Here is a 15694-nt window from a genome sequence, read left to right as displayed (position 1 = left end):
GCAGAAATGAGAGAAAACAAAGAGACAAAAATTGATTCTAGACGTTGGAAATATGCATAAAATGTTCAAAAAGAAAAAAAGATTAAGCTCGAAATTTTTGTAAATAAGTTAGAAATTAGAAAATGCAAAATTAGAAAAATGAGAAAAATGTAGTACCAGAACTGAAAAATACAGTAAGCAAAGAATAAGGTAGATGGGTGCTGTAGCAGATTAGACACAGTTAAAGAGAGAATTGGAGAACTGTAGATAAAAGAGAGGAAAATACTCTTGATGATGCACAAATTTACAAAAAGATGGAAAATACCAAAGGGAGAGTAAAAATCATAGAGGATACAGTGAAAAAGAAAAACATATGTTTATTTGGAATTCTAGATGTGTAAGAGAATAGGAGAGAAGCAACATGTGAAGACACAATTATCATATCCACTGCTGTTTATTTATGGAGTTCCCTGCGGCATCCCCTCACATATTCTGCTGTACATTAAGGATTAATTATTAGTAAGCCAATCATGACAGCAGCAGCAGCAGCTGCTGGTGTCAGCCCCAGCACCAACAAAAATGGCAGCAAGAGTCTCAAAAAACAGACAAAGCACAGAAGACACAAAAATGGAAAGAAGGAGATTTTTGAAAGTTATTTCTTCACATTGTTTATGGTAATTGCATTGTTTAGAATCTGGGCATCAGTTGTTATCTTTTGTTAGGTCTTGTTGAACATGAAATTCTAGGAAATTGAAACATGATATTGTTGGTGATAGAGGATCTTAATGTGAATGATGCTAAAGTATCAGGACATAAAGAGAGATCTCCTTCAATGTTATTAGTCTTGTCAGAAGAAACTAGGAAATATCTAGATTTATTAGTAGAGGTTCCCATTGAATCAGATTCCAAGAGCACTAGAGATGAAGTCAAAAATCAAATTTAATCACTTCTTTATGAAATAGTACACACAAAACATTCAGAGAACAGAGATAGAAGACGCACCAGCAGAAGAATAGCTACTAGAAAATGAATATTTATTAGGAAATTATGTAGATGATAAATTTGAGGACCTGGAAACTAAAACATTTCATAAAGAAATTGAAGCTACATAACATAGAAGTGGCAGCTTACAAGACTAATCAGGAAGTGGAAGAGAAAAATCCAGATTCCAATGAAAGACTGTGCCATGATACCAATGACGTGATAAACCAAGATGATGATGAACAATAATATGAACAACCAGAAAATGAGAAAAATTTGAGAAAAATCCAGATTCCAATGAAAGGCTGTGCATTTGAGAAAAATGTGTATTTGAGAAAATTCCAGATTCCAATGAAAGACTGTGCCATGATACCAATGACATGATAAACCAAGATGATGATGAACAATAATATGAACCACCAGAAAATGGGAGACATAAATTCAGACCCTGCTAGGAAATATTTAGTTACCTTCTTGAAGAAGAACAATAGGAAATGACAGATTTCAGAATCTTTACCCGTAAAACTAGAGGAGGACCAATCTTATCCACACATCACTCACCAACTTTATCAATACATTGCCCACAGGAAACAGGTAATTGTGACAAATCTTGTAAATTGCTGAAAAGCTCATAATCTAAAACATTTTAAATGAATTGTAGTCAATTGTAATTTAGAATACTTTTTAGAAATAAAAAATTGATGTGATTTTGCATTTCTACATGCCTCATTTTTGACAGTAGATCCATTGGTTTTATTTGCTTGTTTGCTCCATCTCTCACACAGCCCTTATTCTTACCCATGTTTATGTGTAATCTTCAGAAAAGATGTAGAAATTATATTGATGTAGCAGAAATTGTTTTGTCAAAGATTTCATATTTGTTAGTAGTGCATAACACTAACAATGTTAGGTTTATTTGGGTGACCTCTATGCTAAACATGGATTTTTATCTGCAAAGGCACTGAAATATTTGCTAATGACTCAGGCTGATAGGAATCATCATAAACTGTGTGCCAATCAACAGGACAACGGGATACTGGGGAATATAGTACATATAGATATACTGGAACTAGATATAGTAGAATAAAACAGCACAATTAACAACTCAACCTAATAGACATACAAAAATAAATCTTTTTGCAAGGACCATTTACAAAAATTACCAAATACTATGCCATAAAACAAGTCTAAAAATATTTCAAATGTTTTAAGTCATACAAAGTATATTCTTTGCCCACAAGACTATTATGACAGGTCAAAACACCTTAGAAAATCATGCATTTGGAAATATAAAAATGTATTTATGAATGAGTGATGGGCCAAAGAAGAAATCATAAAGGAAACTAGAAAATATCTTGAACTGAATAATAAAATGTTGTACAACACAAGGAATATAGCCAATATCTTACAATAACTATAAATGGAGTATAACCTTTAAAACTTGTGAGTCACTGTATTGTACAGCCGTAGATTATATAATGTTGTACATCAACTGTACTTCAATTTAAAAAATAAAATCGATCATGGGAGGAGTGCACCTCCAGGGAAGGAAAGGCCAGAAGTGATTCCGCCATGGTTGGCACCAGCCTGGAGCCAGTGAGGGTCCCTGACTGAAGACCCAGCAGGCCAGCTTCGAAGAAAACCTAGATAGAGGGCAAGTTACAAATCATCCCCAGACTACAGGAGATACAGACATGGCAGAAGGGACTTGGATCAGGTCAGAAGCCAATTTCCCTGTGGTACCTAAGTGGATCCTGATGAATTTACCCTTGCAAGTGAAAAAGATGACATTACATACAAAACTGGAAGTGCACGAGTAAGAAGAGATTGAATAATAACTCATACATGCCTTTTGGGGCATTTAAGCCCTGAGAAAACCCTCTGTGACCCAGAGACTCACAAAGCGAGAGGAGTTGTCATTCTTCACTGTCTTGGCATTGCCAAAGGCCTCCAGCAGGGGATTGGCATTGATGATTTGATCTTCCAGAGTTCCCTGCAAAGGCAAGAGCAGTCCTCACATCTGGGCTTCCTGAGCACTCTGACAGTCTTGATTTGGACACACCAATCAGACCCACCTGCACTTTGCCACTTTCATCCTTCTTCTCTCCAGTAACTGCAATTGTTGCAAAGTACTAGATGACACGCTCCTCTGTGTTCACAATCTTTCCTGCTCCAGATTCTCCACTGTCAAACAGAAACCAAATAATAGATCAGAACTACAGCTTACATTGTCAGTACACCACAAACCAGAGAAGAAGAAAAAAATCACTTATGCGGTCAGGATGGACTGGTTCTCATGATCTGTGAAAAAGAAATCAAGACCATCAGTTTTTAAAAATAGTACACATCCAATATGAAGATTATCGACTCTGTTCAGATTAAACATAGTTTATTCTTTTTAACATTTTGAAGATGTTGCCTGTGATCTTGGTTTTGTGTGTCGATCCCAGATAGTACTTGCCTCTTGCAGTAAAATTTGTGAAAATGAGAGGCAAAGAATCATCTGTTTCTTCTTAAAATATTATTAATTTTAAAATTTATGGGAAATTTCAAACATATACAAAGGTAGAGGCCATAATGTAAAGAGCTCCTATGTACCCATCATACAGTTTCAGCAGTTATTATTTGGCCAGTTTTATATAATCTATACTCCAATCCTAAACTCACTCAGTTATTTTAAAGAAAATACCAGGTATCATATAATTTCATCTATAACTATTTCAGTAAGAATCATACAATTCTGAAGTTTCATTTAACAGATGAAGAAACAAACCCAGAGAGAAATAAGTGATTTTCTAATACTTACATAGCTTGTCAAGATATTTAGGCCAATAATTTATATATTTTTCTGCTACCTGGCCTCCTCCAGGTTCTTCATATTAATTTGACTACTGCTAATTCTAAAAAAGGAAGGGATCTGGAATTGTAACTGTTGGTGCTCATTTACTTTTAGTCTCCTTGTATACACACTTCTAAGGGATAAAAACAAAAATTATCACTAAAAATAATAAAATAAAAAAATAAAATAGAATTATTGTAGCAACATGTGGGAATGCAACTATAACAGTGCCTGGAGGAAAATATATAATCTTTTTTTAAATAATCTTAAATGAATATGTTATAACAGAAGAAAACCTGGAAATTTAAGAACTAAGCAAGCATCCATCTCAAAATGAGAAAAAAATAATAGTTTTTTAAGTTGAATGGAGGATATAATAAAGATAAAATGAGAAATAAGAAAAGAGAAAACAAACATATATTTTAAAAGAACACCAAGGCCACAAGTTGGTTCATTGATAAACAATTGATAAATATCTGCCACTGTCAATCAAGAAGAACAAAAATATATAACTTTGGGGAAGCCAAATATAATGCTGACCTCATAAAACTGTGAATCCCCACATAGCCTCAAAAACAGTGCAGAACAAGACAAATGACAGTATATAAAAGCCTTACCATCACCATAACTAGAAGGCAGAGAAACTCTAAATTTCAAATTACTGCAAGTTCAAAAGAAAAGAAAACAGAAAATCCTAACAAGTCATGTCTCAACATCTCAACAGAAACCCTTTTTTTGGTAAATAAGGACAGCTTTGGAAAAATTACATGGTAGACAGAAGCCAGCTTAAAATTGGTCAAAACTGTGGATAAATAGACAAAGTCTAGGACTAAAAATATAGATAATGTCAAAGTCTAAGTCTACAGAGAAGGAGTTAAAAGAACATGTGATCTGAGATGGCAGTTTCTGAAAGGAATTGATTGTGTAGGAGAAGAAGGTTAAAAGAAAAAAAAGAAGGAAAAGAGGAAAATTTAAGATCCTGAAAGGCAAAAAGAATTATTTAATTGGAGATTTTACAACCCCTCTGGTAACAGTCAACTAAGATAAGGAAAAAACTTTATTAAAGAAACTGTACTTTGCTACACTGACAGAAGAGGGTACCACTGAACTACAAATATTAAACCACACAAAATTCACAGAATTAATTAAAGAAAACTGTAATAAAACAGAAAACAAGAATCAAAATACCTTAGTGAAGAAAATTCCTCCCCAAATCAACTTTAAAAAATATTGTAATATAACACTCTGAAGTTTGTTATATATTTTCAGGCAAGCATTTGAGAATATGAAAATTGCCTGCCTAAAGAAATTCAAAGATTTACAAATAAAATTTTAGGTGAAACAAGTGAAAGAAAATTCATTTCAAAATTAAGACCTAATTTCATGATGCCCAAGGAAACTAAAATTAAATAAGATTTAATTAAAATAAAAATTTAATGGAGGACTTTGAAGAAAGGCAGGAAGACATCCAAGAGAAGAAGAATGAAGAATTAGTTAAAAATATCTGAGTGAAAATGGTTGAAAAGGAAGATAAGCAAAGATAAGCAAAGAAGAAAGAATATATGTATAATTGGAGTACCTGAAGAAAAACTAAATGATAGAATGGAAATAATATGTTAAACCAGGGTTTCTCAACTTTGGCGCAATGACATTTTGGGCTGGATAATTCTTTGTTGTGGGAGAGATTTTGTGCAGTGTAGGATGATTAGCAGCATTCCTGGCTTCTCCCCACTAAACACCAGTAGCACCTTTCTTGATGAATGAAAATCCGTTCTCAAAATGCTAGAAAATGGACAGCAAAGGAAAACAACAATAGTACAAAGCGAGAAAAAAGATAACAGAAGAAATTAAAGAAGTACAGGAGATGGAGTAACATGCACTCAACTATCCTGCCTTAATAATGTAGAAAACTGAACAAATTTTGAGAAATAATGGCTTCCAGACACTAGACAAGAGGCAGTGAAGTACTAAGCTCTCTGAGGAAGGAAGAACATTGTGAACTCCACAATCATACTGGCTTACTACCCGGAGACAGTTTCTAAACCACAGTCCAGGGAAGGGAAATCCATACAAAGCTTCACACTTTCATGCAGTTGAGGAGACAGGGATTGATGTTCTGGGGGTGAGGGGCAAGTCAAGCATAATTTGCAGAGTAGGATACCAGGGGGGAGGGAGCTACAGCCAGGGGGCTCTGGAGATCTGGGAAAGAGAATGAGCAGATCTTTGAGCAATGATCTGTGCCTCCTTAAGGGGAAACTACCAAAGCTGAGGAAACACCTATTGTAAAGAACTGGCATGATCATTTTCTGAAGCTCAAACAGGCAGGGGATGTCCATGTCCCCACAAAGTAGAAGGAAGAAACTTTTTAGTTCATGGGATGTCAGGTGGACGCTTCAGAAGGATGTCACCTCTGAAGTCAGGCTTAGTTAGCCCTACTCTAAAGCTTCCTCTGGACTTTAATAAACAAAACTTAAAAGCAACCCTCAAAAGCACCCAACTGATTTCAAGTACTGAACTTTGTGCTGGAACAGAATCTAACACTATTTAAGTATTAAAATAAGTTCTAGTAACCAATGAACTAACATCCAAAATAAGCAAAACTCAATTAAAAATTAATTTTTATGCAAAGGAGAAGAAAAATATTACCCATAGTCAGGAGCAAAAGTAAGTCAGTAATGCCAGACACAGAAGTGACAGACATGAAGAAACAAGCAGACAGGGATATGTCAAGCAGCTATTACAAATGTGTTCCCTACATTCAGGATGTAGAGGAGACCACACTGTGATGATGTGGAAAATGGGCCATACAAACAAGACTCAGAAGGACTTGTAGAGAAAAACACCATGTCTAAAATGAAAGATAAATGGATAGCTTCAAGAACAGATTAGACACTGCAGAATAAAAGGTCAGTGAAATTAAAGACATAGCAGTAGAAACTCGAACATGAAATACAGAGAGAAAATTAACAAATAAAGCATCAGTCAGCTGTGGGACAGTGTCGAGCAGTCTAACATACATGTAATTGGAATTCCAGGATAAAAAGGAGAGTGGGAAAAAATATTTTGGGAAATAATGGCCCAAATTGTTCCTAACTGAAGAAAATTATGAATCTTCACATCCCAAAAATTCAGCAAATGCCAAGCTGAGTAAAGATAAATAAAACCATGCACATCAACCACATTGTGGAAAAACAGTGATAAAGAGAAAATCCTAAAATAGTTAGAGAAAAAAAATTATGTACAGAGGAACACATGTAAAACTGACAGTAGGTTTTTTGTCAGAATCTGTGCAAGCCAGAATAAAATGAAAACACATTTTAAATTTTTAAAAAATCAACTCTGAATACTTTAACCAGAAATAACACATTTCAAAAATAAAGTCAAAACACACAAGGACATTTTCAGAAAAACCAAGCTGAGAAAATTCATTGCTAGCAGACATAAAGGAAGTTCTTTAGATAGAAAAAACTAAAGTATATGGAAATTTGAATTTCCACAATGAAATGGATTTGAGATCAACAGAAATGGTAAATATGTGGGTAAAAATAAAATACTATGTTTTGTTTTTAAGTTAAAGTATACTGACTGTTAAAGAAACAACCATTACAGGGCTTCCCTGGTGGCGCAGTGGTTGAGAGTCTGCCTGCCAATGCAGGGGACACGGGTTTGTGCCCCGGTCCGGGAAGATCCCACATGCAGCGAAGCGGCTGGGCCCGTGAGCCATGGCCGCTGAGTCTGCGTGACTGGAGCCTGCGCATCCAGAGCCTGCGCGTCCGGAGCCTGTGCTCCACAATGGGAGAGGCCACAACAGTGAGAGGCCTGCGTACAGCAAAAAAAAAAGAAAGAAAGAAAAGAAAAGAAAGAAATAACCATTACAAGTAGTTAGAGGTTATAGCATATGTAGGAGTAAACTGTATAACAGTAACCCAGGGAATGTCAGGATGAAATGTCAGGGGATATGCTGTTGTAATTTTTACACCATTTGTGAAATGGTGTAATATACTGTAAACCCTAGAATTAAAGACATGTATTGTAAATCCTAGAGTGACCATGATAAAAGAAAGAAAGAGAGAGAGACACACAGAAAGGAAGGAAGGAAGGAAAGAGAGAAAGAAAGAAAGCTAATAGGCAGAGATAAAATTAAATTGTAAAGAGGAAAAAAATTACCTTAACTAATCCAAAACAAAGTAATGCAAAAGGAAAAGGAGGTGAAACAAATAGTAAATAAAGCTAGATTTTAAAGCTAGATTTAAACCAAATTATGTCAATTGTTATATTGACTCTAACTATATATAATTAAATTTAAAGTCAGCAATTTTTATGTTGGATTAAAAAAATTAACACCCAACTATACTCTGGCTACAAGAAAACCATGTTAAATAGAAATAGATAAAAGTTTAAGATGGGAAAATATATACTGCACAAAAAAGAGTTAAAGAAAACAGAAATATCTGTAATAATATCAAACGAAGTAGATTTCAGAACAAGAAATTTTACCAGATAGATATTCCATGATGATAAAGAAGGTCAATTTATAAAATGACCTAATAACGCAACTCAAATACATGAAGCAAAAACTGATGGAACTGAAAAGCAGACCCACAATCACTATCAGAGATTTAAACACTCCATTCTTAGTAACTGATAGAAAAGGTAGACAGAAAAAAAAAAGTGAAGATAAAGAAGATATAAAAAAACATTATTGACTGACTTGACCTACTTGGTATAGTCCACACAACAATAGCAGAATAGGAATTCTTGTCAATTCACACAGAGGGTTCACCAAGGTAAATTGTATTCTGGGACATAAAATAAATCAATAAATTAAGAGAATTGAAATTATACACAGAATATGCTCTGATTGCAAATGAATTAAGGTAGAAATCAGTAATGAAAGGTATCAGGTAAAGACTGAAGATGCACATACATGTTTAGGGTCTAGCAATATAGCACGTGGTTACTAAAGTTAAGTCATGATAAAGTTAAGTCTACCCCAGAAATGTAAAATTTGCTTAACTTTAGGAAATCGGTAAACATAACTAACTGTATCACAGTAGAAAAGTCATATACTCATCTAAACATAGGCAAAAAAAGAAAAAAGTTTGATGAAAAGAACTGAAAATTATCCTCAAATTAACAATAGATATCTATGAAAAGGTAAATCAAACAATATTTGAACTCTACACATTGGAGTTCCTAGCCAGCCAAATCAAAGAAACATAAGAATAGTATAAAACTTAGAAAGTGTTAAACAAATCTATTATTCTTGATAATATGATTATGCATGTTAAAAATCCAATTAAATCTGCAGTTAACTTACTGAAATTAAAAAATGAGTGTAATAAGTTTTCTAGAAATAAATATTATTATAAAATCATTAATTGTATTCTAAATATCAGTGAGAAGCAGAACATTTTTTAAAAGTTTAAGCTATCATTTAAAATTGCATCAAAATTATTAACTATTGAGTAATAAATCTAACAAAACATATTCAAGAACCCTGTGGCAAAGTTAGTACGTGTATTGAGAGAAATTTTAAAATACCCAAATAGATAGAGAAATATACTATTATCTGGACTAGAAGGCTCAACATTTAAAGTTTTTTTAGACCTTTCTAAGCTGATTTACAGTTTCAATGTAATTTCAGTCAATATCCTATCTGTGTATTTGTGGAAATTGAAAATTTCTTTATAAAATGGATGCAGAAACCAAAGAATCAGAAATAACCAAGACTATTCTTAGGAAGAAGGGAAAAATCAATATTCATTTGTAATAAAAACTCTCAGCAAATTAGATTTATGAGGGGACTTCCTCAACCTGATATTTAAGGCATCTGTGATGAACTAAGGCTAAAGTAATGATGAAAGACAATTTTCTTTCTCTAAAATCAGGAACAAGACAAAAATGCCTGCTCTTACCACTTTTATTTTCCATCCAATGGAGGTAATGGCTATTGCAGCAGGGTAAGGAAGAGAGGTAGAAGTCATAAATATTGGAAAGGAAGAAACAAATCTATCTTTACATAGAGATGACCTAATATTTATAGAAAATCCTCAGGAATCTTTAAAACAACTACTAAAAGTAATAGCTGAATTTATTAAAGGCATAAGTTTATTGTTAATATACAAAAACCAATTGTATTTGTGCATATCAGAAGGCAACAATTGGAAAATGAAATTTCGAAAGATTCTGTTTACAATAGGGCCAAAATCAACATAGAATTTAGTGAAACACATGCACATTTTCTTCACTGACAACTAGAGTACATTGATGAATGAAATCAATTAAAGAAGACCTAAATAAATGGAAAGCAAACCAGGTTTATGGACAGAAAGACTTATTATTGTTAATATGTTAATGCTTCCCCAGTTGATCTATAGATACTTTCAATGCAAACTCCATCAAAATCTTAAGAGACACTTTTGAAGAAATTGGCAAGCTGATTATAAAATCAATATAAAATGGAATCCTAAAATAACTAAATCAATTTTTAATAAGAAGAATAAACTTGGAGGATTTATGCCACCTGATTTCAAGTCTTACTATAAAGTTACAATAATCAGTACAAAAGGGAAAATGATAGATACAGATTAATGGAACATAAAAGAGAGTCCAGAAGTGGAGCCACCTAATATATTGCCATTTGATTTTTTTAATGTGCCAAGGCATTTTAGTGAAGAAAGGGAAGTCTTAATATATTACTAAAACAACTGGATATCCTATGGGGAAAAAAATCAAGTTTTACTATATTAACATATACAAAAAATTAACCTTAAAATGGATAATAGGCCTCAATATAAAATTAAGATTGTAAAATTTTTTAAATATTTAGATTTTCAAAATGCATTGTTAAGAAAATGAAACAGCAAGCTACACAATGGGAAAATATTCACAATCACATATATGATAAAGGATTTGTATCTATAATGTATAAAAACCTCTTAAAATCAGTCAATAACAAGACGAACAACCCAAGTGAAAAATGAACAAAAGATCTGAACAGACACTTCACAAAAAAAATAAGAATGGCTAAAAGATACATGAAAAGATGTTCAACATGCTGAGTCATTAGTGAAAAACAGTATATCCCCACAATGGCTAAAATTTAAAAGACTGAAAATTCCAGGTGTTGACAAGGATCCAGAACACTGGAACTCTCACACACTGCTGGCGGGATTGTGAAACATTACAGATACTTTGGAAACTCTTTAACACTGTTTAGAAGTTAAACACACACCTATCAAGTGTCCCAGCCATTCTACTCCTAGATATTTACCCAAGACAAATTTAAATGTATGTCCACACAATGACTTGAACATAAATATTCAAAGCAGCTTTATTCATAATTGCCAAAATGTGGAAACAAATGTTCACATGCATGTGAAAGTATGAACAAATTGTGGCATAGTCATACAATGGAATAGTATTCAGCAATAAAAATCTACTAATACATGCAACAACATGAATGAATCTCAAAATCATTATACTGAATGAAAGTAGCCAGAAACAAAATATTACATACCAACTGATTCTATTTAAATAAACCTCTAAAAATGCAAACCAATATAGAGTGACAAAAAGCAGATCATTTGTTGCCCTGGCCTGGGAACAGGGGGAGATATAGATGCAAAGGGGCATGAGAAATACTTCTGCAAAATATAAATGTTCTGAATCTTGTCTGTTGTGTTTTCGTGGATATACACAGCTATAATATCTCATCAAGTTGTATGCATTTATCGAATTTAGTTCATTGCAGTATATTATACCTCAATACAGTTTATTTTTTTAATAAAGGATATGATAAACAACTTTATGCCAGTCAATCTGACAACTTAGCTAAGATGAGAAAATTCCTTGAAAACACAACAAAACTGACATAATAAGAAAGTCTGAGGAGCCCTATACCTATTAAATAGTTTAATTGATTATCAAAACACTTTCTACAGAAAAAACTCCAGGGCTAGGTAGTTTTACTAATGAGCAAGGTCAGATATTTAAGGAAGAAATAATATCATTTTACCCAAATAATATATTTGAGGACAAAAGAATCCTGTCATCACAATATGAAAAAGATATTACAACAAAAATTAGTCTGATATGAACAGACAAAAAAATCCTTAGCAAAATTTTACTAAATTGAATTTAGTAATATATAAAAAGGATGATACATCACAACTAAGTGGGGATTATTCCAGGATTGCAAGATTTGTTTAGCATTCAAAAATCAGTGACTGTAATTTACTATATATGTTCTCAAACCAGCACAGAGTTAAATTAAAAATAAATAGCTATAAGATGTCTAGGAAAGCATCAAATATTTTTAAATTAAACACCACAATTCTAAATAATCCATGGGTCAAAGAAGAAATCACAGGAGAAATTAGAAAATGTTTTAAACTGAATGATAAATTTGAAAATGAAACATATCAAATTTTGTATAAAGGAGTTAAAACTCTGCTAAGAAGAAAAAAATAGTCTTTTGTGTATATATTAGAAAACAAGAAAGGTCTAAAATTAATTAAATACATTTCAATCTTAAAATAATTATTAAGCCAAAAATAAGAAATGAGTAGAATAACATATATTTGTAAGTTTTAATTTAATTAGTAGGAGTACACACACACACACACACACACACACACACACACACACACACACACACACAAATGTAAATTTCTAAGACAATAGAGGAAAGTGGGAAAGCATTAAATCTGGTGGATCCAAGAGGTGCTTTGAAAGAAGAAAAATGCAGAATGAGAGAAAAAGAAAGCATGGTGAATATAAAACATTAGCAATTTTCATTTACAGCTAATCTTTTTTAACTTATTATTCACCCCTTCTAGGATGATGGAGAACCACTTTTACAATCAAACAAGAAATATAATGCAAAAGACTCATTTTACAAGTCCTCTACACAAAAGTAAGCATTTTTCCTGAGTAGAATTTGATTTAAAAATGTATTTCTTTTTTGTTTAATAACACATCTCCTTTGTGTCCACAATATCCTGGATCCTGTGAGGAATTCAAAGACTATCAGACACAATTCTTTACTTACTTACATTGATTGCTAAAATAAACAGTTAAAGGAAGAAAACCTATATTTAATAGAAAAATAAAACCAAAACAGAAAGGAAAGGCTCAGAGAGAGGACGAGATAAGGATGTCCAGCATCATAGAAAATGAGAGCAGAGAAGTTTGAAGAACTTTTTTACTCAGTTGAACATCATATAAAGTATTTGTTATGTGTCCATGCCCTAGGCTGTGAGATTCACCAGTGAATAAAAGACTCCTCCAATGAGCACTCACTCTAAAGGGAGACGGACAATAAGCCACAAAAGTAATAAATAAATAGGTCATATCTTAGAAGGTGATGAGTCAATGAAAAAATAGCAGAGAAAAAAATAGAACAGGATAAGAATATCAGGAGTGTCCTGTGTGGAGTAACAGGCTTCCAGAATAACTAGGAGGTCTGGGTAGGCCTCCTTGAGCGATGAGATTTGAGCAGGAACTTGGAAGTGAGTGATGTGCAGATATCTGGATTGACTACTTCCCAGTCAAAGGGAACCTAGAGCAAAAACCCTGTGTCAGAAGTGTGATTGAGGTGTCAAGGAAGAGCAAAGGCCAGGGGTCTACAGTGCTGTAAGAGAGGGGTAGCAAAAGAAGAGGTCAGGGAGTACCCAGGAACCAGATCTTGCTGGGCACTTGCAGAGACTGTAAACAGTAGGGTGTTAGCAGTGAAGTGGCCAGATCAGACTTGTGTATCAAAGTAGTCATGGTGGCTGCTGGGTTCAAAGTGGACCGGGTGAGGGGAGAAGCTGGGAGACCAGGCAGAAGGTTGCTGCTGTCATCTAGGTCAGAGATAATGGGGTTTTGGAGGAGTGTGGTAGGAAGTTGTAACAGTTGCTGGCCTCTGGATACATTTTGAGAGCAGAGTCAACACAGTTTCCAGACTGGAGTTTGTGAGCCTGAAAGAAAGAGGCATGGAGAATGATTCCAAGGTTTAGGGCTCTGCAGCTGGATGGACTGAAGCCATCACTTATCAAGATGAAGGCCGGTGGAGCAGGTTTGGAGGGAAAGATCAGAGGCCAGTTTTAGATGCACTGAATATAAAGATGCTCATTAGACATCCATGTGGATGCGTCAAGTAGGCAACGGGGTCTGTGGGTCTGCAGTCTGGGGGAGAGGTCTGGGCTGGAGGAGCAAGTCTGGGTGTCATGGCTTATGGGCAGGGATGTCAAGCCCCAGCACTGGATGAGCCAGAGGAGAACAGAGCTTGAGTCCTGGCATCTGTACATCAAGAAAGAGGAGAAAAAGGGGGGTGGTGCCAGCACAAGGGACTGAGAGGAGGGAACCAATGGGGGGTTGGGGGGGGAAATGCAGAGACCTAGTGCTTGGGTGGCAAACTAAGAAAGTGCTTTAGGGGGCAGGGGGTGAACATCATGTGAATGTTACTGACTCCTCAGTGGCAGGTAATCAAGATCAGAGGTCTAACTTCGACCATCAGTGGCTGAGTGACCTTAAGCAAACAAATTCAGTTTTCTAAGCCATAGCTTATTTATTTATAAATTAATGTTCTTCTTGCCCTGCTGCAAAGCTCAAATGAATTTTTTTTCGGTAAAGTGTAAGATGTATATACGTGTATGCATTCGTTTTCTATTGCTGTGTAACAGATTACCACAATATGGCAGCTTTACATCATGCCCGTTTAGTAGCTCACGTTTGCATAAGACAGAAGTGCTGGCAAGTGCCCACTGAGTTCAATGCTCAGGGTTTCTCAGGCTGGAATCAAGATGTCAGCAGTAGCTGAGTCCCAGTCTCTCAGGATCCTTCGGATTGTTGGCAGAATTCAGCTCAGCGCAGCTCTAGGACTCTCAGGATTTGTTTAAGGATAACTGAAGTGTGTCTGCTGCTGTTTTCTTGCTTCTTTTTAGGGGTCACCTGTTTAGGTCAGAACCACTTAGGATAATCTGCCTTTTATTTATTTATTTTTTTTGAGTAACTCAAATTCAACTGATTAGGGACCTTAATTATCTGTGCACAATCCCTTTTTGCCATATAAAGTTGCCATATAAACTATCATAGGCGTGATACCCTACCATATACATTTGCTCTGCCCACACTTGAGGGGAGGTGACTACATACAGTATGTACGCCAGGGGCAGGAATCTTGGGGGGAAATTTAGAATTCTTCCTACCACAGAATATGCTATTGTTAAGAACTATGTCAACTGAATATGTATTTTTCATAAAATGTCATTATTTAATAATTTCATAGGGCTTATGAAATGGTTCCTTGGGACAAGATGCTACCACCAAAACTTGATCCAGAAGAAACAACAGTGGAAAAAGCTGCTGACCCTATCTCACAGTGTTTTACACTGAAAAGATATGAAGGATTGCCAGCAATAACTCAGGTCAGTGATCACCTCTCATAATGAAGTTTTTTAATACATCGAAGTACACAAAACTAAAAAGGAAATCAATTATATTGAAATACAGTTCTAAACATGGACTCCTAAGATGTTTGTGAACTACAGGTTAAGAAGCCCACAGTATCTTGAAAAACTTCAGCTTTTACAGAGAAAAATGATAATTAGAGAGGAAAAATACAGTTTTAATATAAAATCTCAGCACAGGATTTGTGCACAGAAATTAAAACCAATTAAAGGACCAAAAATGTGTCTGGATTCCTATAACTATTTTTAAGAATCTCTCAACTCCTTTAAAATATTTTTATACCTTGTGAAAATTGGTCTTTTATTACATATTGTTTAGTGTTGAATTATACTTGTATCCAAAGTCCTTCCTGGCGAGATGATGGTCTAAGATGACGGCTCTGGGTGGGGGAGACTAGCCTGGGGCTGTGGAGCATGGGCTAAGGGGGAGCCAAGAAAG

The 15694-nt window shown here is 34.6% G+C and overlaps 1 protein-coding gene across 1 annotated transcript in view; it reads left to right on the top strand.

Moving 5' to 3' along the window:
* Nucleotides 1–15694, top strand: part of SPMIP7 (sperm microtubule inner protein 7) — a 56405-nt gene that overhangs the window by 11403 nt on the left and 29308 nt on the right. Inside the window, exons 3-4 of the mRNA XM_060156239.1 lie at nucleotides 12643–12719; nucleotides 15075–15213. Coding sequence (XP_060012222.1) covers nucleotides 12643–12719; nucleotides 15075–15213 — 216 coding nt within the window. The remainder of the gene's footprint in view (nucleotides 1–12642; nucleotides 12720–15074; nucleotides 15214–15694) is intronic.

The sequence above is a fragment of the Lagenorhynchus albirostris genome, chromosome 8, assembly GCF_949774975.1.
Source record: "Lagenorhynchus albirostris chromosome 8, mLagAlb1.1, whole genome shotgun sequence".
NCBI lineage: Eukaryota > Metazoa > Chordata > Mammalia > Artiodactyla > Delphinidae > Lagenorhynchus > Lagenorhynchus albirostris.
Note: the sequence above shows the minus strand (reverse complement) of the source record. Positions and strands in the feature narration are given on the sequence as shown.